The sequence below is a fragment of the Sarcophilus harrisii genome, chromosome 5 (assembly GCF_902635505.1).
Source record: "Sarcophilus harrisii chromosome 5, mSarHar1.11, whole genome shotgun sequence".
Classification (NCBI taxonomy): domain Eukaryota; kingdom Metazoa; phylum Chordata; class Mammalia; order Dasyuromorphia; family Dasyuridae; genus Sarcophilus; species Sarcophilus harrisii.
The window spans coordinates 270,413,420-270,440,372 of NC_045430.1; the positions used below are offsets into that span (position 1 = coordinate 270,413,420).

The window sequence follows — 26,953 nt, forward strand, 5'->3', positions numbered from 1 at the left end:
CCCCGGGGGAGGGAGGGGAAGCCGGAGGGCCCGCTGGACAATCAGCGTCTGAATAATTCATCTGGGGCTGGTTCTGCCCTCCCTCCCAGCACTCTCCCCTTCAGTGGTGGATCCACCATGTATCCATGCTGCCTTCTTACCAACTTTGGCCAAAAAAACATGATTTTTGCAAGGGAAAGCGCAGTTTCAGGCTTGGGGTGGGAGGAGGGGGCCAGCAAGGTTCTCAGCATTCAAAGGGAGGTCCTTCTGACTTGGATAGAGAATTGTACAAAAGCAAATCCAGACCTGCCGGGTACTTGCCAAAGGACAACAGATTGAGCATGTATGGAATCACAAATCCTACCCCTCACTTTATAGATGAGGAAACCCTAAATTTCAGTCTCAGTTTCCTTCTCTGTAAAATGGGGATAAAAGTAGTACTTCTCTTTCAGGGTTATTGTGAGGAGAAAATGAGGTAACATTTGTAAAGTGCTTTGAGAGCCTTAAAGCCCTGGAGAGCTATTCTACAGGACGACTCTGTAGTCCTGGAATTAGGAGGACCCGAGTTCAAATCTGACCTCAGAGATTGACTAGCCGTGTAACCCTGTTTGCCTCAGTTTCCTCATCTGTAAAATGAGCTGCAGAAGGAGATGGTGAGCTGCCCCAGTATCGCCCCAAGAAAACCTCAGACTGGGTCAGGACTGAGAAGACTGAACAACAGTCCTTATGAGTTGCAGATGCTATCAAGGCTGGGATTTTAACCCCTGCCTGCGGCCTTTCCCACTTGGTTTCTTCTTGGAAGAAAGCTCCACTTGGACCTCGGTGTTATTCCTGGCACAGGACACGGCTGGGAGGCCCAGAACGACAGAGCCCCCAAACGCTAAGGCTTCGGATGGCCCAAAGGGCAGGGAGAGGCACGGGGCGGACACATAGGCCGCAATATGCCGGGGAGAACCTGCTGGAGCAGCTTGAAGATATTTCCAGAGAGTTCTGTGGCTGGAAAAGATGGGCTGGCCCTTGGAAGGGATTGGCTACATCATGGGGGGGAGCCTGGGGGAGTATGTCCCACCTCCAGCCCCCTTGTAATGAGCTCATTCTGGGGAACGGGGTGGGCAGCCGGGTGGGTGGGAGAGGAATTGCCCGCATGAGTGAGATCCCCCAAATCCGTGGGGGGAAAGTCCCCACCAAAAAACCAAACAAAATTCCCCAAAAAACCAGCTCCCAAACTCACTGCTTCCCACAGGGACTTACTTTATACAAAACTAAAACCGGCCTCGGTTCTCGGAAACTTTAAGGAAAACCTGCCACCTAGTGGCAAAGCCACACGGTCAACCATCCCAGAAGGGGCTTGGGGGGATTCCAGGCGGCAGATCCGCCCTGGAAGGGACCGGCCGATGACCCTCCCGCTCCCTCTTGGCAGCCGAGAGAACGGAAACCCAGGGGAATCCAGCAATTGCTCAGAGTCGGGTAACTAATGGTGGGACCCATAGTAGGGCTTCACAAAGGGAACCCGAGCGAGGCCGGAGTCGGAACTTTGGTCCCCGATGCTGAGCAGAGACGGAGCCGTTTCACCCGCTGGGAGGAAATGTCAGGCCCTTGAGAAGACCCGCAGCGACCCTCTGGTTCCGTGTGGCCCAAGTGAAGGAGATGTCCCTGTTCCACCACCTGCAACGCACTCTGCGTGTGTGTATTATACACACACACGGACACACCCACACATCGATGTGCAGTCATCCCTTCTGCTCTGCAGGGCCCAGGGTGGGCGTCTCTCGCTCCGTCCCAGCTTTTTAACTTCTTCCTACCAGAAAAAGTCTGAATTATGCTTAAAAGATGCTTCTGTGAGTGTTACACGGGACCATACTGCATTTTCTGCCTTTCCGAGCTCCTGAGCTTTTTGCGTCTCATCTGCCTTCACTTTGCCTTCCGCCCGCGGCCTCCACCGAGCCCCGGTTTTCATTTAATGTATGTGTTAACATGTGATGTGTTGAAACCATGAGGGGAAAGTCAGGACGCGGAAGAGGCTTGTGTGTATATATGTGCGTAATGTATGTATGTGGTCATACGTGCGTGTATATGTGTGTGTATAATACTCCAGGTGAATCATGTAACACGGGTGACCCCGGCTAGCAGGAGACTGGCGCGCTGGGCCAGGACTCGGGAAGGCGCAGTTTCCGAGTTCAGATCCAGCCTCAGCCTGAGCTGTGTGACCCCGGCCAGGTCAGCGACCCTGTTTCCTCCGGTCCCTTTGGGTGTGGAGTACAGGACGGAGCGCCGGGCGGCACGCAGGTGTCCCCCCCCCCCCCTCGCCCACATACCAGCCCTGGTCTGTCCCGCTTTCCTCGTCGGGACGCGGCTTCTGGCTTTCCACCGATGACCCTGCAGTTAGGAGCCCCAGGACCCCTTGGTTTGGATGTTTGAAGCCGCAGTTTTAAGTCGGTCGTTGATAACTCTCCTTTCACATACTAAGCTCCCTTTCCTGCCCGTTGGTGAATAAACAGTGAATAACTGAAGTCTCACTGCCTCCCTCGTGCTTTATTTGTTTCTCGACACAGTCACTGCTCTTCCCTTCTCACGGATACGGAGTCGCTGAACTCCAGAGGCTGGTGGCCCTCTAGGAATCACCGGGACCGGCCTGTTCTGTGACAGATAGGCAGAGACCCCGAAAACCTGAAGTCTGTAAAGACCCCACAAGGGAACAGTCAGGACTCGAACCCGGACCTCCCAGTTCCCCAGCCCTGCGTTCAGCCTTTTACGTCCAGCTGCCTCTGCAACGCCCGCCTTAGTCTTGGTTTCATACAATCACCGAAGGGGCCTCAGCAGCCATTAGTTCTATCCCTCATCTAACAAAGCGTCCAGCAAAGAGTGTCTGTTTGTCCTCCTGTCTGAAAGAACGTCGCAGTGTGATGTCCGGACTTGCCGGTGAACCGGACTGAAGTAAGGCAGCGGCTCACAAAGTCATCTCTTCCAGAGTCCCTGGAGGCCGGAGGCCGTGGGTGACCTTGGAGCCGCCTGAGGGGTACCTGGCTCCTGCCTGGCCAAGGCCCCAGTGAGGGGGAGAAGCCATCATGGAAGGCGGCCATTCTTCCTTTCTCATGGTTGGGGACGTTTCTGGCCCCTTTGCAGCTTCATTCTGGGACCCTTGTTCTGCCCTCTGGGGCCAATCAGAACCCACCTTAGCCTGCCCCATCGGCAAGCCTTCTAAATACTTGGATCCATCGAGACTGACACGTGTTCTCTCCTCCAAACCAGATCTGGTCCCTGCAGCTGATTCTCGTGTGCCACAGAGTCCAGGTCCTTCTTCGGCCTGGTCACTCCCCCGCTCGTCAGTGGCCTTCCTGAACCATAGGCCCCAGACACAGTAAGCCGCCAGCCCACGGGGCAGAGCAGGGCTGTCGGAGGAAGACAAGGTCCACGAGGGCCTCTGACTGCCCCATCACAGGTGGACAAGGATTGGGCTTGTAGTCCACTAAAACCCCTGGATCTTTTTCAGAAGCACTGACCAGCTTTGCTTTCTTGGGAATAGAGCCCCCAGGAGGACAATGTGTTGGAGATAACAGAATGCTACTAGGAGGATCCCTTCTCGCTCCATACTTAGAAAATATAATTGGCAACTAGATATAGTGTGTGAGTGTATGTGTGTGAGTGTGTGAGTGTGAGTGAGTGTGTGTGTGAGTGTGTATGAGCGTGAATGTGTGTGTGAGCGAGTGTGTGTGAGCGTGAATGTGTGAGTGTGAGTGTGTGTGAGTGTGAATGTGTGTGAGTATGAATGTGTGTGAGTGTGTGTGTGTGTGTGTGTGTGTGTGTGTGTGTGAGTGTGTAGGGGAGATGGCTAAAACTCCCAGAGTACTGTAGGGTATGAAGGGCTAGACCTGGAGTCAGGAGATCTGGGTTCAGATCCTGACTATACCTAGCGCCATGATCTTTGGCCAAACTTTTCTGCAACAAGTCAGACACTTCCTCTACACCAGGCAGGAGGCTAAGGTCTGGGGAAGAAAAGAAAGCCCCTCCCCCAAATGGTCCCTGCTCACGAAGCTTGTGGTCCTGGGGGGGAGGGCAGCTTTGTACAAACAGGCCGGGGGCTAACACCGGCAGCCAGAGAGGGAAGGCCCCCGATTAGGGAAAGGCCTGCAGGAGCTGGGCTTTTAGATGAGACCAGAGGAGATCCCAGAAGTCAGGAAAGACAGAATTCCAGGCACTGGGGACAAGCTCAGGAGCGCCCATGGGGCGGATAGTGAAGGAGGAGAAAGGGGGCCAGGAGGGCGTAAGCAGCCTGGGCCATCCTGCCTGGAACCAGGAACCGCACAGCCACCGCCTGCAGCCGCCATTTTAAGCCCGAGTCCATAAAGCACTTTTTCATACCGACCTGACCGAGCTCCGGCCCCAAGAGCAGCCCAGGTGGGGAGTCCTTCTTATTTACAGTTTTTTAGGACTATGAATTTCAAGGCTGCGACAAGAGGCGGATTGGCTGCCAGACAACCTCCTAAATGTTTATAAGGACCAACGTGGCTCTGATGCCTAACTTATTTTCTGCCTCCGAGAGGAGCGAGATGAAAGCTTGGAGCCCAAGCTCTTGTCGCCGGGCTCTGAGGGAACACGCATCAGGACCTGCAGAGCTTCGGAAAGGCCTCCCTCTCGGGGGTCTCAGGGGCATAGGAGGGCTCTCGGACCCCAGGCGGGGCCTGGTTTCTTGGTGATGAGAGAAACCCTTCTCTTTCCAAGGTATCTCCCTAAACAGATGCCCTTTGTTATAAAAGCAATTCAGCCCAGAGTTGGAGGCGATAAGAATCGGGCCTGGGCATTCTTAAAAATGGGAAATGATTCGGACTCTAATATCCTGTTTGATTTTCAAACTTTCCAAACCACAGCTCGCTGAGCAGGAACACTTCCCTGCACCTTGATTTCTGAGAGAAATAAAGAAAACTTCATAAGAAGCTTATTAAAATACAATCTAGAATCAGGGTCTAGGCTGGCCACGTGGAATCATCCCACGTCCGGTAGAAGCTGCTAGGAGACGTCGGGTGGGACAGCCAGGAGTTGTTCTTGATGCTCTACCTTTCAGAGGGTGGTGATCTTGCTTGTTACGAGCGTCCCTCCAACGATGGACCCCTTTATGACTCAGTCAAAAGAGCTTGAGAGACACAAAGATGTCATCCCCCAGCCTCTCAGCTAACAACGGCCCTTTCTCAACTTAGCCACATTGGACAGCCATAGGCCATCGCGAGAGTCCTTCCAGATCTGCTGGGAACCTTCAGTGGCTCCCTCCACAGCTGGAAGAGACAATAAATCATCTTTTTCTGAGCAAAGCAGGAGTGCCAGTCTCTGGGACACACTTAGTTAGGGGATGGGGGTAGTGAAATCTAACTATGAGTATAGTAGTACCGGGAGAGGAGGTTGCCCATCTCCTCCCTGACTTCTCTTTAAAAATAATAATAATAATAATAAATTAATTTATAGGCATTTATTATATCTATTCATCAATGCCTTTCCTCCAAATCGAACAATTTAGGGAAAAAACCATCCTAAGAAATATGCATTACCAGCCAAGAAAGGTTCCCAAATTGACCACGTCCATAAACTCATGCTTCCCTCTACGTTTTTAAATTCGCCTTTTTCTTGGCCTAATGGAGGTGGCGTGTTTCATCATCAGGCCTCTGGGCTCATTGTTTAGCATTATATTGATTATGGTTCTAAAGTCTTTGAAGTTGTTTTTCTTAATAATATTATTATCACTGTATAAATTGATCTCAAATTCTGCTCACTTCTTTATGTAGCAGCTCACAGAGGCCTTCTCAGTTTCTTCTGAAATGCTCATTTGTACAACAATTTCCATTGCGTTTATACAATTGTCCAATAAGTCACCATCCCTTTGGTTTCTCTTTTGGACTATTTATAATGGTTTTGGCACACCAAGGTCCCTTTTCTTTTTCTTTGATCTCTTTAGCCCTAGTAGGAGTATGTTGGGGTCAAAGGGTCCATCCTAGGAGTCTCTCTGACCCAAGAGGTATTTCTCAGGTTTATGGCTAATTTCCCAGCTGCCCTTTCTTAGATACTGCTTTCCTCAATACTTGGGTTAAAAAGGGTACCTATTGTGGCTACTCATAGAATGTATGGTATGACATTTGACTTCTTAAATAATCAAAACAAATTGAGGAAAAAACCTGGAACTCAAAGTTTGAAAAATGAATGTTAAAATTATTTTTACATATAATTAGGGAAAATGAATTATAAAATAAATAAAATAAACTAAAACCAAATCGAAAGAAAAAAGGAATCACAGAAAGAAACCCACAGGAGTGGGATAAAATTGTATTTTCTGTAGATTTTTACTTCTAACCTCTCCCCTTTCCTGAACCTCCTCAGGTTTGTAAACAGAAGAGAGGCCGAAAGTGAAATATTAACTAGGGAAATTCTTCGGTGATTAAGTGTAAGAAGAAACAAAGGCAGCAGAGGCATTTATAAACCACCACCATAAAGCAGCCAGACATTTCATTATTAAGAAATGAATAATCCCTGTTTTACAAACTGCCCCAGAAACAACAGACACAAATAATCTACCACAGAGCCAGGATGCTTGAATTTTCATTAGTGTCAGTGCAAATCATCTGGGAAATAATGGCTGGCTCTTGCCTGCTTCAGGGCCCAGGATCAGGAAGAGCATCAGGCGTGAGGAACACCTGCTCCAGATGCAAGGAGGGGCCGTATTCCACGGCAATGGAGGGGCCAGATCTCCCCAATCGCTGCTCCAAAGGGGGCTGGTCTTTCCCAGGGAAGGACCAAACACAGAAATGACTCAGGATTGAGTCACAGCTTGAAGAAAACGGAGAGAACATCCTTCTAGTCCAAAGGAGGGAACTAAGAGAGAGCAAAGGCCTGTCCATTCAGTTCCTGCCGTCTTCTCTGAGATGATGTCCCGTCTTGGAGGTACCTGGCTGTGGGCTGGTGTTTGTCTACCTGACAACATGGTGACTTATCCTAAAGTAATGTAAGCTCCTTGAGGTCGGGGTCCTTTTATTTCCTTTTGAGTCCTCAGTGCTCAGCACAGTGTGTCCACTTGTGTCCGGCTCCTGTGTGGAATTTTCTTGGCAAAGATACTGCAGCCATTTCCATCTCCAGTGGAATAAGACAAAATGTGGTTATGTGACTTGTCCAGGATCATACTGCTAGTGAGTACCTGAGATTTTCCTGACTCCAGAGCCACCTACCAGATGCTTAATAAGTGCCATTGACCAGTGCTCCAGTATTTCCAATACTGGGTCTTCATTCCAAAGAAATCACAAAAGAGGGAAAAGGAGCACACGTGCAAAAGTGATTGTAGCAGCTTTTTATGTGTGGGCAAAGAATCGGAAACTGAGGGTATGTCCGGCGTTGGGGAATGGCTGAACAAGTTGTGGTGTATGGAAGTAATGGAATATTATTGTTCTATACAAAATGGTGAACAAACTGATTATATAAAAGCCTGGAAAGATTTGCATGAAATGACTCTGAGCAAAACAAGCAGAATCAGGAAAACATTGTACACAATAACAGTAAGATTGTGATGATCACTATGACAGATTTACTTCTCAGTGGTTCAGTGAGCCAAAGCAATCCCAATAAACTGGATGGAAAATGCCATCCACATACAGAGAGAGAACTCCAGAGAGCAAATGTAAATCAATGCTTGCTATGCTCACTTTTTTTCCTTTTTCTTCTGTTTTTTCTCTCTCATGATTTTTCCCTTTTTAATGATATTTCTCTCCCAACATGATTCATAAGAAAACATGTTTAAAATGAATGTACATGTATAACCAAAAAAATTATTTCTACATATAACTAAAGAAATTTTGTTTAAAAATTTAAAAAATGCTTGTTGATTAATTGAAAGTAAAAACAAAATCACTCCAGCTTCTCCTCGATGATGGGAAAGTAGTGTTATTTTTTGGGGGAGGGAGGATCCAGGGTTTGCTCTCTCCTGCAGAGCCTCAGGTCTCTCCCTTCCCCGGTCCTGTAAGGAAGCTCCCCGTCTCTTTATGTTTAGCAGCTGCTGCCCAGGGGCTCTGCTGATTTATTGATGGAAACAAGTTACAAAGCAGAGCAATAAGAGCCAGCTCACTTCTTCACTGCAACCCTGAGTTGGGTGCTTCCATCACTCCCATTTTACATTAGAGGAAAGTGACCAAAGTTGGAGCTTTTCCCAAGATCACCCTGGTCTGAAAGGTCTGAAGGAGGATTTGCATTCAGGACTTCCTGACCATAATAGAACTTCAGACCCAGATCAGAGCCTGAGGTCAGAGCAGAAGTTCTGGTTTAAGAGCCTACATCCTTACCTGCCCTAAGATAGAGCCACCTGTGTGGGAGCTTTGGCTAGCTGGCGTGCCTCTGTTGGCCACCAGGTGGCAATGTTCCTGCAGGGATCCTCCCAGGCTTCCTCCTTTTCCTTGGGGCAAAATGCTTTGGAAAAGGGACTTTCAGCCTTCAGAGGCAGCTGTTTATGACAACATCATGGAAGTCAGGGCTCAGGCCCGTGTCTGGTTACTCGAGCACTTGGGCAGCGGGGGGTGGGGGGGAAGACCGGGGACTCCTCCAAGAAGGCACTTTCAGGAAGGGAAATAAAACATGGCGGGGCTAGACACTCAGAAGCAGCCCAAATGGGTCTTCTTATGTTCAGTGACATCCCGGGGGAGCTCTGTGCCCGGAGCAGACAGACAGACCTCCAGAGCTCCCTTACCACCAATCCCGGAATCGTCCCCCGTCACTGAGACCACCCACCCCACCCTGGACCTGAAAGGAGGGCGAATTGGGTATGATCATCGGCTGATAATCCTAAAAATCAGCTGTGCTTATAACACTCTGCCTGGGCCCAAGTTGTCTCTCAAATCTTCACCATGAAATTGTCCCTGACTAAGTCAAAGGGATTTCATTTTTTCCCTTTTTTCTTGCAATTGCAAGAACAGTCATTTATTAAATAATATTCAATGTTCTTGTGGATATGCTATCGTGATAAGTAGGGGAATATTTAAGGAAAAGACAAGGAAGCTAGGGCTTATCAGTGCTCCCAGAAACTCCCAGTCTTCGTCTTTTAAGTAGCTATAGTTATTTTCTTAACAGTGGTAAAGTCTTATTTGGGGATGACTAATTTCTCTGTGAGTCAGCCAGATGGGGGTGACGGCGGAAGTTAATGATGACGTAGGGAAGAGGACTGTCAGTACCAAAAGCATGAAAAAAATTTTACTGGAGGGTCTGCGTTTTAAATGGGCAGTGCCTCTGGCTGAAGCTATTGGCCACTAATTAAAAGAAAACTTAAGGATTTCCTATGTCTGATCCTGAATCCTTGGTAACTGAGCTACTCTCAGAAGCCGGTTCCTTTAGTCTTCAGCAAATGAAACAAATGTTTAATCTGTATTACAGGCTGAGACGAAAAAAAGCTTAAGTCCCATGCAACCCCTGCCCTCGTGTCATATGGCAGGGAGAAAGCTACTACACACAGCTAATTCGAAGGGCCACATTTAATTTAATGATGGTCTTAAAGAGTCATAAGATCAAAGTTCGAATTCTGGCTCAGTGGAATCTTTGGCCAAGTCCCTTAACTTGTTAATGTCTATTTCTTAATCCACAAAATGAAGGCCTTAGATCTCTACAAGCAGCTGAGTAATGATGGGGATAGAGAGTGGGACCTAGAGTCGGGAAAACCTCCGTTCAACCCCAGCCTCAAGCTCCTACCAGCTGTGTGACTTTGGGCAAGTCACCTCGTTTCTTACTGGCTCAGGCTCCTCATCTGTGAAATGGGTTAATAATAATACCTAACTCCCATGATTGTTGTGAAGGTAAAATGAGAAAATACTTGTAAAGAGTTTCACAAACTAGTATATTATCTATTATAATGTCTGTCTACTATTATTAGTTGTTTTTATAAAATTGTTGCTTCCTTTTGAAAAAAATCATTGGAGAAATTAGGTTTTTGGCTATTAGAGAGGTTAACGTGACAAAAAAGGAAAATGTTGGATGTTGGAGGGGATACAGGAAAACTGGGACACTAATGAACTGTTGGTAGAGTTGTGAACTGATCCATCTGTTCTGGAGAGTAATTTGGAATTATGCCCCAAAGGTCTATGCAGCTGTGTGTACTCTCAGCAATACCCCTGTTAGGTCTGTATCCCAAAGACAAATAAAAAAAAAAAGGGAAAAGGACCTATTTATACAAAAATATTTCTAGTAGCTTTTTTTGTGGAGACTAAAAATTGGAAATGAAAGAAATGGCCATCAGTTGGGGAATAGCTAAACAAGCTGTGGTATATGATTGTGACGGGATATCATTGTGAGAAATGACAAGGACGATGATTTCAGAAAAACCTGGGGAGATTTAAATGATCTGATGAAGAGTGAAATGAACAGAGCCAGGAGAACGTTGTATAGAGTAACAGCAATACTGTTTGATGAATAATTGTGAATTGACTTAGCTATTCTCAACAATACAAAGGCCTAACGATGAAATGTGCTCTCCACTTCCAGAGAAAGAATTGATATTGATTGAATACAGACTGTTTTCACTTTTTTCTTTCATTTTCCCTTTTCTTTGAGTCTTCTTGTGCAAAATGACTAACATGGAACTATTTTACGTGTATAATTTATCTTTTATTTCTTGCCATCTTGGGGAGGAAGAGAAAGGAAGGGATAGAATTTGAAATCAAAAGCTTTAGATAAGAATGTTATTTTTTTTTTTAAAGAAATGTAAGCAGGTGTTAGGAGGGCTGTCAGAGAGAATGTTTGATCTGTACAGAAAAGACAAAATCACTCACCCTGACAAAAATCAGGTAATTTAGAAATATCTGAAAACATTTTCAAGTTACTTATTGTATATTTTGTCTTTATTTAACTCTATACATGCTGTTTCACCCTAGTAGATTGTATACTTCCTGGGTGCAGGGCTATTTCATTTTTTTTATCTATGATACTCCTGATAATTGCTTGAATAAATAAATAAATGAATGTATACATCCTTAGACTTTTTTTTTTTTTAAGAAAAGAAAAACTACCCAAATTAGATGGACCAGTTATTTCTTTTTACCACAAACACTGTCAGTGTCCCTGTTCTAAATGTAATATGTTCTCTCTGGATAACTCTAGAGATGATCAATAAGACAAATGGACAAATGAATAAAATGTAAGTAATTTGACCCATAAATCACTTCTCTCCTTGTAAGGTTCAGAAACCGAACCATTTCACTCATTAAAACCTTTGTGATTTGCTATTATCGAAGCCAACAGGCACCCCAGGCACTTCTAAGTCATTCGATTCCAGTTTGTGCATTCTCTTTTCTACTTACTGCTGCCATGGTAACTGCCCATTGACCTGCCCATCGGGGAAATAGAATCTCTGGAAAGACCCAAAATGTTTCATAAATTCGTTTGCCAGTGCAGGTCAGGAAGGAACGGTCAGATTTTTACTGAATGACTTACAAAGCCCATTAATGGGGAGAGCAGCGCACAGAATCTCACTCCAGCTCTGGGGAAGGGAGGGTCACTAAGCCAGGACTAATCATCTTTAGAGTGGGGGGGATGGCCTCTTTCAGTACCTCTGAGTTAAATCCCTTTTTAAGCTGCCTCCGTGTTTCAAATTTCTGCTTTACTTCTTTTGTTGTTTAGCTGTGTCTGACTCTTTGTGACCCTTTCTGGGATTTTCTTAGCACTGATACTGGACTGGTTTGCCATTCCCCTCTCCAGCTCATTTGACAGATGGGGAAACTGAGGCAAACAGGATGATGTGACTTTCTAGGGTCACATAGGAAGTGTCTAAGGTTGAATCTGAACTCAGGAAGATGAGTCTTCCTGATTTCAATCCTGGTATGACATCCACTGCACTCACCATTATTTCTTTTGAGAGGGTCTAGATGAAGGGGGTATCCCCTTCAAAGTGAGCGCATCTTAAGATGAATGCATTTCAACCTTAATTTGATCAGCCAAGAATGAATGCTGTAGGGAAAGCTGAAATGCCTTTTGAGACTTTGCTTTTGTCTCCTTACTGAAAAGTATGATTTTTCCCTCAACTTTTCTGAGGAGTTGAAAATATGAAATCTAACTGGGATATAAATTATTGCACTAAATTATTCTTCATCAGGCTTTCAAGGGAAATGACTTTTACTTAACTTTTTCCACGATGGTTGGTAGTGGGACTGTCTGCCCTTGGATTGGCAAAGTCAAGCAGACAGGTTTCAAGGTTGTTCAAAATGTGTTTCCTCATCCCGATTTGTGCTTTTCATGTCATGTTTTCATTGCTTCCCTTGTTTTCTCTTCTAAAATTTACTTTAAAAATCATAAAATCCACAAGGATAACCACAATCAGGAGAATAAGCTACACCCTCGCTTAAACTCTGGGTCGAGACCCCTATGGGGCTACAAAATTATGATTTATTAATTTTTGTATCTATATACCTGGACCATGTGAAAACCTCTTGGGTTAAAAGGGGTTGTGAGTGGGAAAAGTTTAAGAAGCCCTGAGCTATCCAATGGCAAAAAAAGAGTAAGTAGAAATAATTCCCAAAGTCAGGGGACCCTAGACTGATCACAATGACTAACCTTGGTTCCAAAGAATGCATGAGGAGATACTCTCCTCTCGGAGACAGAGGTGAAGAACGGTGGACGTAGAGTGCTGCACGTTCTATGAGACACAATCATTTGGCCAATTGACTTTGTTGAGCAGATTTTTATATTTAGAGCCACAGGTTTTGAGTTGGGAGACACTTCTGAGATAGTGCCTTAAACCCCTTTAGCAGCCTGGTGCAGCCTCTGGATCTTCTCAGAATTACAGCCTTTAAAAAAATACATATTAGAAGAAAATGCTACATTTCAGCTAGAGGCGCATGAAAATAATGACATCATTTTTTCCTATCCAAAGTGACAGATCCTCTGAACTCTATGTTCATAGGTCACTTGGAGGTTTGTGGACTCCAAGTTAAGAACCTCTAATCTAGTCCTGTCCCTTCAAATGATAACAGATGAAGAAAAAGTTAGTTAGAGGTTATTATTAGTTAGGTTATTAGTTATTTGATTAAAGTCAAGAGAGTTAGGAATGTCCAAAGATAGGATTTGAATCCAGGCCCTTTGACTCCAGAGCCAGGTATCCCTCCCCTTACAAAGTACAATCCTTGGGTATCTGTGTGTGCAGCACAGAATGACTTTGGTATAAAAAGAAAAGGCAGCCATTAACATACACAGACAGAGACAATATACAGACATACACATGTGTGCAAGGAGAGGAAAGCACCAATGAAGAGAGAGACTTTGGAACAGACTTGGTAAATAGACATTAAAAAGATGAAAAATAAACAAATTGTGAATCCATAATGCAAATTTTTTTTCTTCTTACAACAAACAGCCAGACACCTGACCAACTCCCCCACTGATTTATTTCAAAAGGAAGCAACAGTTTCTCTGGAAACATGGATGCTCCAAGAAGGGAGAAGGGATGACAAATCATTTTTTTTAATGGAACAGCTGCTTGTCATGGGATGGAAACTCATTCTCCTGTGCTAGAAAGCTCAATTAGAAAACCAATTAAGCCCACCTTTCTTTCCTGCCAACAGGCCACACAATCACACTTCTCCTCCCCGTTTTGGATCTGATTCCTAGTAACCCTGTGAGCCCACTGAAAACTCCTTGGTCTTGGTACTGGCCACATACAATAGGGGTGGGTGAGAGGAGGGAGACATTCTACTTTAGGAATAGTTAGTCAAGAGCAGAAGGAAGGGGCTTTGCCCCGCCCCGGCCCATCCCACCTCCTCATAGCTGGATCCATCCTCCCTTGCTTTAGGAGATCATCCCAGCATGAGCTCTATCCCTGCAGAATCATCTGGCTGACTGTCGCTTAGTTTTGGGGGGCACACAGGGTCGAGCGTGAGCAGATGGTTTGTAAAGGGGCCACTTCCCCCCAAAAAAATCTGTAAACAAGTTGTGGTGTTGTCTTTGAGAGCTATGGGAACACAGGGAAGAATGAGATCCGCTTTTGGCCATCCCCTCCCTCTGACACGGGACGGCTAAGGCCTTTTTTATACCACAGAGCCCCTCGTTAGGCTGGTAAAGGTTACGGTTGTCATCTAAGAGCAACGTGTTTAAATGCATAAAGCAAAAAAGTCCTGGCTTACAGTGGAAACAATTACACAGAAATACAATTATCAAAACATTTTAAAAACCACATTTACACAGGTTAAGAATCCTCACAAATATACCCATCTTCTTTCTGGACATCACGTACTCTTAGTCAACAACTTCCCAAGCCACTTAATGGCAAGACCAGTCATGTGGAAGGCCACGATCAATCGTCTAATCTTCCCAGGCAGAACATTGATCACAACTATCATCCAGCCATTCCCCGTGAAACCTTTCCAGTGAGCAGATCAATAAACATTTATTAAGCACCTACCAGTGCCAGGCACTGTGATAACCCCCCTGCCCCCAAAGGAAAGACAGTCCCTGTTTTCAAGGAGTTAAAAATCTAATTGGGAGACACCACGGAAACGACCAAGTGCAAATCAGCTAGAGACAGGACTTGTTGGGAATAAGCAATGAAGGGAAGCAGGGGGAGGAGAGAAGTTTCCTGTAGAAGGTAGAATATTAGAGAGGACTTTAAGAAAGCCAGGAGGTGGAGAAGAGGAGGGAGAGGGTTCTGGATGTGGGGGACAGTCAGTGAAAATGTCTAGATTCCCTTTAGAAGAATATTTGTAAATAATGGCGTTTCTGTGCAATCAGGGCTAGGGTCCACTTGGGAAAGACTGCATCAGGCTGCAAGATTTCAGAATTCTTTTTTAAATAAAAAAATTAACACACTGCTTTATGAATCATGTTGGGAAAGAAAAAGATCAGAATTCTGATCAAGGTGCAACCAACATCGATCGCAGAGACCTAACGGAGAAGCATCTCTCCCTTCTTCTAGCCGGGGGCTGTAGATCCGGGATGACGTGGGGCAGGCAGTTTCAGACACTGATATTGATTTGTTGGAAGGATGCTAATTTATACACAGGTTGTCTCCCTGAAAGAATCTACACTCCTGAAAGGGGAGGATCGGTTCATTTTTCCCAAAGTAAAGCCAAGTGTCTGGTCCTAGTAAGTACTTAATAACCGCTGGTTGATTGATTGAGTCTGTTGCCGTGGGAGGAGAGTCATTGGGAAAAGGCATTACCATGAAAGAAAGGACATTAATACAACATAAAAAACCAAGGAAAGCTGTGCCCAAATACTCACTAATTCACTATGGATCTGTGCGTCTGCAGGGATTCAGAAGTGGGGTTCATGATACAGGATGCCCCGATCTCAGAGTTGGAAGAGATTTACAAGGCTATCGAGTAGCTCTAAGAACCTCCTCTCCAAGTCATCAATAAGTGCTCCCTGAACTTGTGCTTGGGGGTTTTCAGGGTAACTTCCAGCCCATTCCACTTATGGATAAGTCACTTAATAAATGCTTGTTGGCTGATTAACTAGGGAGATTTTCCTTATTTTAAGGTTAAATCTGTCACTTTGCAACTTCCACTTTGCTCCCAGTCTCTCCCTCGGGCGATGTAGATTAGTGCTGCTCCATCCTCCATTTGACAGCCCTTCAAATACTAACACACTGAGCCAAATGCTGGGCTTAGATACCAGAAATATTACTTATCCCCTGCTAAAAGCAGACATCCTCAACTAGCAATGCAAGGGACAGGATTCTTTGCCATGGTCATCAGTTAATTCTCCAACTATATTTTCAACGTCTGCATAATGAGCAGTGTGTTGAGGAGAGTCTACCCTCAACAGGATCATGGGAATTTTCAAAGCACTCCACAATATTAAAAACTAGCCAATTCTTAAATGAGTATTAAAAACCGCCAAGATCATTCTCTTTCTGCATTTCGAGCTTTACCTTTTCGACGGCGGGATGCTCTTCACTGGTTACACTCGTTTTTCTCGATTCGTTTTTGGACCTGCTCAGTCGCCTGGACACCTTCTCTCTCAGCAAAGTAGCATAGCCGATGTGTTCGTAGATGGGGTTTGTTGTCATTTTGGAAATGTATTCGGAGGCTTTTGTTTCTATGTACAGTGTGATCAAGCCATCTGTCACCAAGTCGTGGATGGATTCAAACCTCTTTTCTCCCACAAAGTGTTTCCCATCGTAGAAAAGCCGGTAGTTGAGTGTCTGGTTTCCAAACCTGCATATTTGAGAATGAGAGGATTCATTAGCAGCTGTGATGCTAATGGGATGGTAAATGTGTTATTAGACCAAAGACAGGCAGATGATACCAGCATCCCCTTCATCCCGTTCTCAGAGAAAGCACCTGTGGGCCAATTCCAACTCACAAACTACCTGAAGACTCGTCTAGAAATAGCTGGGGTAGGAGGAGGCAGAAGCTGGACTGCTCTGCTGCTTGTAGAGTATTAGAACATCTGTGTTCCTCTTCTGCCCCACTTGGCACCCCAACACTCCCGCCCCCAGACCCGGGGTTCTCCCTCGGTGGGGTCCATGGTTATGTCTAAGGGTCCGTGATTGCCATTTTACCTTTATTTAGCTCCAACACAATGTAGCACAAACGCCAGCATACTAAATAAGCAAATATCCCTTCTGTGAGCTGAATAAATAATACGTCTCACACATAGCTATGTCAGACTGTTTTTCAAATGTGTGAAGATGCTGGTGGGATAAATGGAACACACGTTCATTTGAAAGCAGGAATTGGAGCACCAAATGGAGATGCGGTCTCAGAGTCAGAAGCACCTGGATGCAGGTCCCACTAATGATGGATGAGAGTTCAATGACTTCTAACTCATGAACCACATCTTCCTGCTGGGTCCTGGCTATCCCGATGCTGGACAGCTCCTGCCCAGGGCTGTGCAAACTGTCAAACCCTTATACTAAGATGCCTTGTTAACAGTACATAGTTGTAAAGGGCTGAAACTCTGAGTTGATGCACTGAGGTTGGACAACTGAGCACTTAAGGCTAATAACCAATTGGACAATTCTCTATAAGCATATGCTTGGAAAATGGCCCTTCCCATTATTCTGTGCTGGCTCAATAATCGGTGTATACAGAGAATTGTGGGAAGGATTAATGGGTGGAGTAAGACTAGCCAGGGTCACTTTGGCGGTAGATGAGGAAGAAGGAGGTCGTGGAGATCCTGTGTCCATCAAATTCATTTCTACACCTAAAGACCAAGAATAAAGACCAAGGACTTTTGCTTATCCTCACTCCAGCTGATTGTAAGGTATCCAGGGGGCTAACTCGGTCTTCACAAATAGTGACATAAGGAAAGAAGTAACAGAAATGGGCAAATGCTTTTCATTTCATTGTTGCACATGCCCCCAGTTTACCTTAGTGCCAGCGTGTAGCAGCCAGGCTGGCGCTGACTTTCTCTGAGAATATAAGCTCCTTCTGTGCCACCGAGAAGCTCGTCGGCTTGCTCGCGAGAGATGATCCCATGGAATCTGTAAGAGGAGAAGAACATCAGAGCCCAAGCAGCCACTCTGGCCAGAAGGAGCACAAAAGCGACGGCTCGCTTACATCCCATGGCTAACAAGAGCCGCAGTGAGGTAACGCCCTGGGAGCTGGGAAAACAGTGGGAAAGTGGAATTTTGGCCCAGGGGGTCAGAAGGAAGGGTCACCATCTCTGAGCAATCTGGGACTTTTACAGTCAGAGACACTCTAAAGATTTCAGCTTCCCAAGTTGTCTCCTAGCTACGATTCCTCCTTTGGCTGAAGATTAGGGTCCCATAAGAACAATTTTTTTTTTTTTGCTGTGCCCCTTGGGCAATATATTTAGTTGTTCTGAACCTTTTTCCTCATCTTCTTCTTCCTTGAGGGAAGAGACGGACTCTCTTCTATATTTGAATTCACATTTAATTAATGCTTATTGATTAACTGATTAGTAAAATGGAATTTTGAGAGGGACAGCCAATTCTGTGCTGGTTTGGTCAAGTCACTTCACTTCTCATTGACCGCCTCAATCCAACCCTAAGGCTTTGGGTTACTTCTGCATTGGCGGAGGGACATTCCTCACTGGGACTTCCCTATATTAAAATAGACACACCCACCCCATACCCTGTCTCGTCCTAGGAAATTACTGATGGAGAAACCAGGACCCTCTCCTCACACTGTGGCTTCTGGGATTTTCTTCCTTGACATCAATTTGCAAGTAGCACCAAGAGCCAGACCACAGTGATTTTTTCCATTTCTGTAAAGGCCCCAATGGCATACATGGGCTGTTCACTGGTATCCCTCACTCTCAAAGCATGGCCAGCCCAGAGTTTTTTTCAGTCTTTGGGAACATCCTGTCTCTTGGGCCTCCTAAATCGTTTATAAAGAGCTGTGGTCTGCCCGTCCCCATCATGCACCTCTTCATTGCTCTTTAGGGGAGCCTCAACTGTAATTTTTCTGAGGTTAAATGTTCATGGGTCACGTACTTCCCAGCCTCACAGGAAGGATGTTGGGGTAAAAAATATAAAAGTTGGGGCTCACTGATGCGGTGTACACTTTCCCAGAAGTAGTCACCCTGCTGGCTCCCTGCTGTTCTCTCTGGAGCCAGATCATTTTTTCTGTGCAGGGCCCACCCAGCACATACACATCCCATGACGTGGGACAGCAGGCAAACATGAGGGTCCCGCCAGCTCCTCTGAGCAATCCAGAGCCGGCCCTGAGAGCTTGTAATGAGGGAGCCCCTCTACCCCCTGCAAGCTCAATGGCAATCTTGAGGTCTTCCTGTAGTAACTCAAATACCCAGGTCTTGGCTCACATGCACAGGAGGTAGCCTGGGTCTCATTCAATTAATATTTTGTAATCCAAATTCAGAATGCTGCGTCCAGCCCCGTCCCGGTCAATTCAAGCCCAGTGTTTTCAATCCACTGCTTTAACTGGCTCCATTTTTTCTGAATTCTATAACTTCAAATGATCGATTTTTAGAAGTAGGATTGTCTATCTGGATTAGGCTAAAATAATTTCCCCCTAAGAACTGATTTTTTTGATTGAAAGTTAAGTTCCTGTGGCAACTAGATGTACAAGAGATATCACCCATCACCCTGTATCTGAAGTCAGGAATACCCGAGTTCAAATCTTCCATTAGATGCTTACTCATGTGATTCTGGGCAAATCGCCGACCCTCTCCCAGCCTCAGTTTCTTTATCTATAAAATGGGGAGAGCATCTTATACCATGGCTGTGCTTGTCATTTCATTTCTGCATGTTTAATCAAATCTGCCTAAAATTACTTAGGTCAGAATTTGATCTGGGGACAAAAATAAGTTATGGGGAATCCTAATAACAAGCTCCTCTCATTCAAATTGTCTTAGATTCTCTTCTGTCCTATTAGCTCAATACTTTAACAACTCTCTGATCTGATCAATTCAGGAGGCCCCCCCAGTGGTTTAAACTGGGCCCCATTCGCTCTTCCTTCTGGTGTGGGGAGGCCTTCTTTGTTTTCTCCCAGGGTCTCCAGAGGCCAGAGGAACACCCCTTCTGCCCACCCGTCAGCCTTCCCTGATGCTACACAACAGGCTCATTTTCTTGTTCTGGAATCCATCTCTGATTCCCAGAGCATACACTGCCCCTCCCAACTGCATGTCAGCTAAGGTTTTAATGGGGGAACCTTTGATATTTTCATTAAGGTTCTTCAGAAACACCAGGACACGTGGGGGACTCAGAATCTCAGTGCTGGGGGAGGGAAGAGGAGGCTCATGAGGAACATGAGAGCGGCCTCTGGGCATTTGAAGGGCTGCCACACAAAAGATGGGTTTGTCTAACACAGTCAGAAAGAGGGGGATGAGGAGCCAGGGAGGGAGGCAGAAATCACGGGAAGGAGCCAGGGAGGAAGGCAGAAATCGCGGGAAGGCAATTTGGGTTTGCTATTAGGAGCGCTTTGAGATGGACAGCTCGGATGGAGCTGTCTAAAGGAGAACGACAGCTCTGGGAGGCAATGGCAGACATCTCCAAACAAAAAAAGGGCAAATAGGAAAATGTTAGAAGTTACTGATCCATGGAGTTACTTCCATCACTACAACATCTGCTGTGAACAATCCAGACACGTATTGGGGAGCTCGTGAGTGAAGGGAATGGCAAAATGCGGTGAAAAGAAAACGGACAAGGAGGCAGAGAAAATCTGCCTCTGAGAAAAGCCACGCTCATTGCCTTGGTTCTCCATTTCATCCTCTGAAACGAAGGGGTGGCCAAGAGCACCCGCTCTGGAATCCAGGAGGGTCACCACCTACCCTCTGGTCCTCCCTGTGGGATGCCCCCAGGCAAGCAGTCCCTCTGATCCTCAGCTTTATCATGAATGTCAGGTCCCTCCATGAGTCTGGGATCAGCAGGGCCTTTGGTTCAGTTTGGGGCATCAGGAAGTAAGGCGTCCCTTTCTTCTGATCTTCAGGCTTTGCAAAGATACTTCTCTGCTAATGGATCTCTGCATCCGTCACGCTGGCCTGGGACCCCAGGGTAGCTGAGAGGAATGCATCCTAATCATGAGTCATCACAAAATGTTCATTTATTTAGTATCCTAAAGTTTACAGGAAGCAGCTAAGTGGTGCCGTGGGCAGAGCAATGGACCTGAAGACACAAGGAGAACTTGCTTCAGAACTTACCGGCTGTATAAGCCTGGGGAAGTCACTTCACACTGCCTGCCTCAGTTTCCTCAGTTGTAAACAAGTAACCTCCCAGGATGGTTATAGGGAATAACCCTATAAAGCACAGTAGCTGGTTGGTAACAAAGCCTTGAGGAACGCTCGTCTCCTTTCCTGTTTCAGTCCTCACAATCCCCTGTAGGGTTGGCACTGTTATCATTAGCCCCATTTTATAAGTAGTAAAAAGCAGAATTCATATGGAGCTTCATATTTTGCCTCATTTCATCCTCACAACAAGCCTGAGAAGCAGGTAACATTATAAGCATTTAAAAATAAGGAACCTGAGGTCATTAGAGATTGGGCGGCTCAGGGTTGCACAGTTAGGAAGTGACTGAGGCTGAATTTGAGCTCGCGTGTTTCTGAATACAGGCCCAGCATCCTATTTACGGAGCCACCCAGCTGGACCCTCTGCGTCCCCAGGTTTGGCAAGAGCCACCTTCAGGTAAGTCCGGAGAAGAGAAAGGTGGGCCCCGAGTTGGCCTGGTGTGTTGGGAGCCTTTTGCAAGTTGAATCCTCAGGAGCATCGTTGGAGAAGGGGGAGGGATGCCCTAGTGATACCCCAAGCTCAGAGACAGGAGGCTTCACAGCCATGGGTTTTAGGCCCGCTTTCAAACCCAAGGCGACTGAGTAAGGGAGTAAGGTGTGACTGATTTCAAGGCCCTGCCTAGTGGCCCAGACTGGGGGGAGCAACATGAAACTAAAAAGCTTCCACACAAAGTTAATGTACCAGGAATAATAAAGAAAGCAATAGAATGGGAAAAAGTAAGTTTTTCATTAAATTTCTCTTAGGAGAGTTTGGCATTCAAAATATATAAACAACAGATTTTGTATAGATAGAAGACAATTCATTTATATATATATATATGTGTGTGTGTGTGAATCCATGTACACACACACACACACACACACACACACAGATTGTGTGAAAAGTTTGCTTTATTTGAATTTGCACTACACGCTTCCATTGCATTCGGTCTACATAATTATAACTTCAAATAATGCAAATTTAAATAATTTGACCATTTCATGGGATTCATTCTTTATGCTAATGAAGACTTAGCTGTATATATGTGTGTGTCCATGCATGTATTTGTATGTTTATGAAATGAAAAGTTATTTTGCAATAAAGAAGTATTTAAAGAATACGAACAAACAGGTCTCAGAAGATGAATTGAAAACTGTTAACATCATCTGGAACAATGAGCCAATTTGCCAGATGAGAAGCATAAATCACCTGATTTCTGGGAAATCAGGGAAATTGGGAAACGTGACAAAAGATGGGCCAGTCAGCGTCCAGGCTTTGGGCTCACTGTGCACTGCTGCCGGGGCTGGGAACCGGTGGAACCATTTTGGAAAGCAATTTGGAATCGTGCAAATAAAGTGGCTGAAATGCCTGTGTCCTCTGACCCAGAGACTTCATTATTGGCCTTATGTCCCTGGAGGCCGCTGATAACAAGGAAGTCCCTGGGGACACCAAAATATTTATAGCAGCGCTTTTTGTGAGAGCAGAGACTCAGAAACCAAGTAGGAGCCCATTGATTCAGTAATGGCTCAGCACACGGTGGTACATGAATGGAATATTATTCTGCTACAGGAATGATAAATGGGATGAATGCAAAGAAATATGGAAAGATCTGCATGAAGTGAAGCAGAATAAAATCAGCAGAGCTAAGAGAACAATATACACAATGATTATGACAATGTAAACAGAAAGAATAACGCCACATGAAAGCGAAAGAGAGAGCTGCAAAATGTGAAGAATAAGCCAGGCTCAAAAGAGTAGACACCAGAAAAGGCCTTTATCTCTCCCCTTTACAGAAATGAGGGTCCATAAGTGGTGTACATATTTTCAGACTTTTTCAATATATTGATCAGTATTTCCTCCGCCTCCTCCTTCTCTGTCTCTGTTTCTGTCTATTTCTGTCTCTCTCTCTCTCTCCCCCTTTCTCTCCCTCTGTCTCTGTCTCTCTCCCCCCCTCTCTCTCTGTCTCTCTCTCTGTCTCTCTCTCTGTCTCTCTCTCTGTCTCTCTCTCTGTCTCTCTCTCTGTCTCTCTCTCTCTCTCTCTCTCTCTCTCTCTGTCTCTTTCTCTGTCTCTCCCTCTCTCCCTTTGTCTCTCTGCCTCTGTCTCTTTCTCACACACACACACACACACACACACTCTTAGAAAGATGGTATTTATTATACAAAATGCTAGGGGTGGGGAAGGAAAAGCAAGAATACTGGGAGAAATTATGGTGATGTAAAAAAAAAGCTATCAATTAAATAAAAAAGAACATATAAAACTACACAAAGGCAAACTCCAGGGTCTATTTTAGCAGGTACCAGGGAACAGCTTCCAAGCAAGCAGAACCATAGGAAAGGGAAGAGGCTTCCCTGGAAGATGTGGACTTGCCCCTCCCAAAGAATCTTCAAGCAAAAGCTCCAAGATTGACCCCAGTAAGCTGCTGATGCTGGGGAAGCAAATGGAAATGTTGAATGGAAAAGTAAAGGGAGGGAAAGGGAAAAAAAAAACATTAAGGCAAATGAAGGGAAACCCTGACTTGGGTCTTCTACAATTACATGGGAATGACAAGACTTATTCTGATTTTCATCCAATCTTCCATCGGCTGAGGAGATTTTGGGATCATGGATTCAGGGCCAGAAGGCATCTACACTCTCATTTTATAGAAGAGGAGATGGAAGCTATGGGAGGTTAAATTCCCTTCCTAAGGTCACACTGGTCCGACTCAGGGATCGAAAAAAGTTTTGAACCCAGGTCCAGAGTCAGGTTTCTTACACCATATTGCATGGGATGCCATTGATCTACAGTCTCTGCCTCTCTATGTTTCCCCAAGAAGTAATTGAGGCCCAAGGAAGTGGTGATCTAGCCAAAGTCACATTAACAGCAAGTGTCAGAGGTGGGATTTCCGTTGATTTGACCACACTCTGAATATTAGACAGTCCAGAGCTTTACACTAAATTTGAGTGAAAATAAAAGGTTGTCGTAAGCCCTCATCATGGCAGAAGACCATATTAAAGTTCAGATGGCAATAACACTCAGCCACTGCCCATTTTGAAAGTAACCTGGCATTAGGTATTTCCCTTTTCAATATTACTGGAAAGAAAGCCAGCACTTGCATGTCCCAAGGAAAATTTAGTGTAAAGAAGTCTGATTACATTTACTTTTGATTGTTAGATTCTTGTAGTATGGTCATTTTGAAAGGAACCCATAAATTCTAGAATATTTTAATATTTAATATTAAAAACATACAGTATGACATACCAACTGATTGCATATTAAATTATTAAAATAAAGGGCAGTATAATACGTACTCTCTTCCATAATATTTTGGTCTGTTCTCCACCTATAGTGAGAAAGAGAAAGAGAGAGAGAGAGAGATTCATTAATAATACATTAGAATCCATATCATGTAGATTAAAATACCATTCAAGTAAACAAGGTGAGAATTCTGAAGGCAACTTGATCACATTAAGGCTCTGTGGACTTTTTACACAGTTAACTGTAAAAAGAATGAGAAATATATTCTGAGCAGCTTTGTTATTGAGTCATTTTTCAGTCGCATTTGAATTTTTGTGACCCCATTTGGGGTTTTCTTGGTAGAGATAATGGATTTGCCATTTTCTTCTTCAGCTCATTTTACAGATGAGGAAACTGAGGGAAATAGGGCTAAGTGACTTATCCAGAGTCACATAGCTAGGAAGTATCTGAGGCCAGGTTTGAACTTAGAAAAAGGAATTTTGCTAATTCCAGGATTGGATGCTACCCCCTCTGCCACCTTTCTGCCAACCTGGGCAGCGTATAGATGCAGAATCAGGATGCTGGGAAGCTTTCAGGCATCTAAGGAGTCCCTTCCCCCTGCCTCTGAATGGGACTGCCTAAAAGTCACCTCCTATCCCAAAAGAAGCAGTTTACTGTTTTAAAAGATAGACTAGAATCAATTCAAGGAAAATAGAAACCACCTCCCCCATGATTCTTTCATTTCAACAGGAAAAAAGACTCATTACATTCAATTGTTAACTTGATTTTGTAGAAGAACAAATAAAATCCAAATTATTCAAGCATAAATAAAACTCAAGTATTTATTCCCTTTTTCATTTGACTTTTCCATCACAAACTTATACAGTGGCAATTGTATCGTTGCCAACACGTGGCAATACCATTCTTGTTCATGTTAATACCAGTGCTTCATGAATTTGACTTTATTTTTTGTTGTAATATTTTATTTTATTTTCTGTAATTCTTGTTTTTTCCCCCTTCTCTTTAATCCAATGGAAAATCTTCCAAGCAACAAAGAAGCAGCATCTAAACAAAGCCCTTTGATACAGTGACCACGTTTCCCATTCCACATCCGCAGTCCCCACCTCTCCCCATCACCGAGAGAGGAAGGCGTGTTTCCTTACGAGTTTTCCAGCTCCAAGACTCTTATAAGTCATCGGAGTCCGACTGCTCTTTAGGGATAGAATCCACCTTAGGGATCGTCTGGTTTGATGTCCCCATTTTATAACCAAGGAAACAGGTTCCTAATGGTTAAGACACCCCCAGGCCCACTGACCGGGTCAAAGACATGGACTGTGGGATATACTGTCAATCATGGTCACAATGGGGAGGGTGGGATTGGAACCCGGATCATCCGAGCTGAAGTCCCCAGTGCTCTCCTCTGCATCTCTCTCTCCCTATTTAGAAATATGTCCTCTACTAATGGCTGGTTCACATCCACCAGAAAGTAGGGCGGGGATTGCCTTGGCAGGCAGAGAAAGGGGGCTGAAGGCTCTAAACATGAATCTTACAACCTTAAAAATCATGGAGGGAAACTCTGCCTCCTAGAGACAGCCGGCGTGCACACTCACAGGCAGCATTTGCAAATATGTGCTCATTTTTATGTGCATATTATAAGGGAAAAGTACCGAGCCACGAGAGGGATTTATGGCCCTAAAGTACTGCTGTCTGTTTGCTCAGTATCATTTGGGAAGAGAGAGAGAGAGAGAGAGAGAGAGAGAGAGAGAGAGAGAGAGAGAGAGAGAGAGAGAGAGAGAGGCAGCATCATGGACAGACAGATGTGACAATCTCTAAAAAGGCATTTATTCCATCACCTGATTTCTCCTGCCACAAATGTCTCACTAGAGCTTGTGGGATGGGGATGGGGCAGAGGAACCTTTGAATAGGGAACTCCTTTTCAAACTCTTTCATTTGAATCACCCCATTGATTTGAAAAGTTCTGTCTTTCTCTGATGAATCTGCCATTTTTCATTCCCCATTAAAAGAGGTTCGTGACAATAAGGCATCATGAAATTCAGAGAAAAGCCACCAGCTGCAGAGAATTGTCCCTATCTTACAAAAGTGAAAGAGGGAAGTAGCTTCTTTAGTGTTTTTAGACTGTTAGCACCTGCTCTGCTTCTTGAGTCTGGTATCTTGCCCAGAAGAGACTCAATAAGTGATTGCTGAATTTAATGAAAGCACTTCTTCACCTGACCCTCTCCCCCACTCCAAAGAAGCACACAGTAATGACGCCCCCCCCCCCCATTGAATTTGTGCAAAAGATAATCCATTTTCTTTTGGTTAGTACTTTAAGTTTTGAGTGTTTTTAACTAAGGGCATATGAGACTCTCTCTGTTCCCCCTCAGGCAATCGAGGTTAAGGAACTTGGCCAGGATGACAGAGCTCATAAGTGTCAAATGTCTGAGGCTTGATTTGAACTCAGATTCTTTTGACTCCAGAGCTGATGTTCTATCCACAATAGAGCCACACCCGGTTACTCCATTTTTAGCACTATTTTTCTAAATTTAAAGTCCTTCCTTCACAATCTGGTGCAATTTGCCTTTTCTGACTTAACACATATTATAATCCCTCCCCAACACTATGGTCCACTCCAACTGATCTATGTCCTATTCAATCTCCCTTCTCCATGCTTTTGCCTCACAGAATCCCTCGCTCCCTTCACACTTCAGCTCAAGATCACTTCCTCCATGGCATCTTCTCTAATTCCTCAAGGGTTCTGATATCCCCTCTCCCCCCAGAAAATTATAATGAATTTAGTTTGTATGTGGTTGTGGACATAGAGCATCAGCTACTTGAAGACAGGGACAACGCTCCTTTTTTGTCTTTGTCTTTGCAGTGCCTACTCTAGTGCCAGGCACATAGTAGGTGCTTTAAAATACTTGCTGATTAATCAGTTAAATGAGCCACAAAACACAAGCCAATTCTGTTTTCTTTTATTCTCCTCTTTGCTTCAGTATAAAAGATGACAAAGTGATCTTGAAGACTGATTGCTTTTCTTTAGTTAATTATTCAACTGACAAGTATTTATTGTGAGCCTACTATACTCAAGACACAATGCTAAGTGTCATTCATGAACCAAGAGCAGGTCTGTGGGG

The 26,953-nt window shown here is 44.8% G+C and overlaps 1 protein-coding gene across 2 annotated transcripts in view; it reads right to left on the reverse strand.

The window, feature by feature from the left end:
* The window catches only part of CHN2 (chimerin 2), a 252,628-nt gene that overhangs the window by 58,820 nt on the left and 166,855 nt on the right, over window positions 1-26,953 (reverse strand). For both annotated transcript variants that reach the window (XM_031940509.1, XM_031940508.1), the window contains exons 4-6: window positions 23,894-23,925; window positions 17,288-17,401; window positions 15,845-16,130 (exon numbers count right to left, since the gene is read on the reverse strand). In XM_031940509.1, coding sequence (XP_031796369.1) covers window positions 15,845-16,130; window positions 17,288-17,401; window positions 23,894-23,925 — 432 coding nt within the window. The remainder of the gene's footprint in view (window positions 1-15,844; window positions 16,131-17,287; window positions 17,402-23,893; window positions 23,926-26,953) is intronic.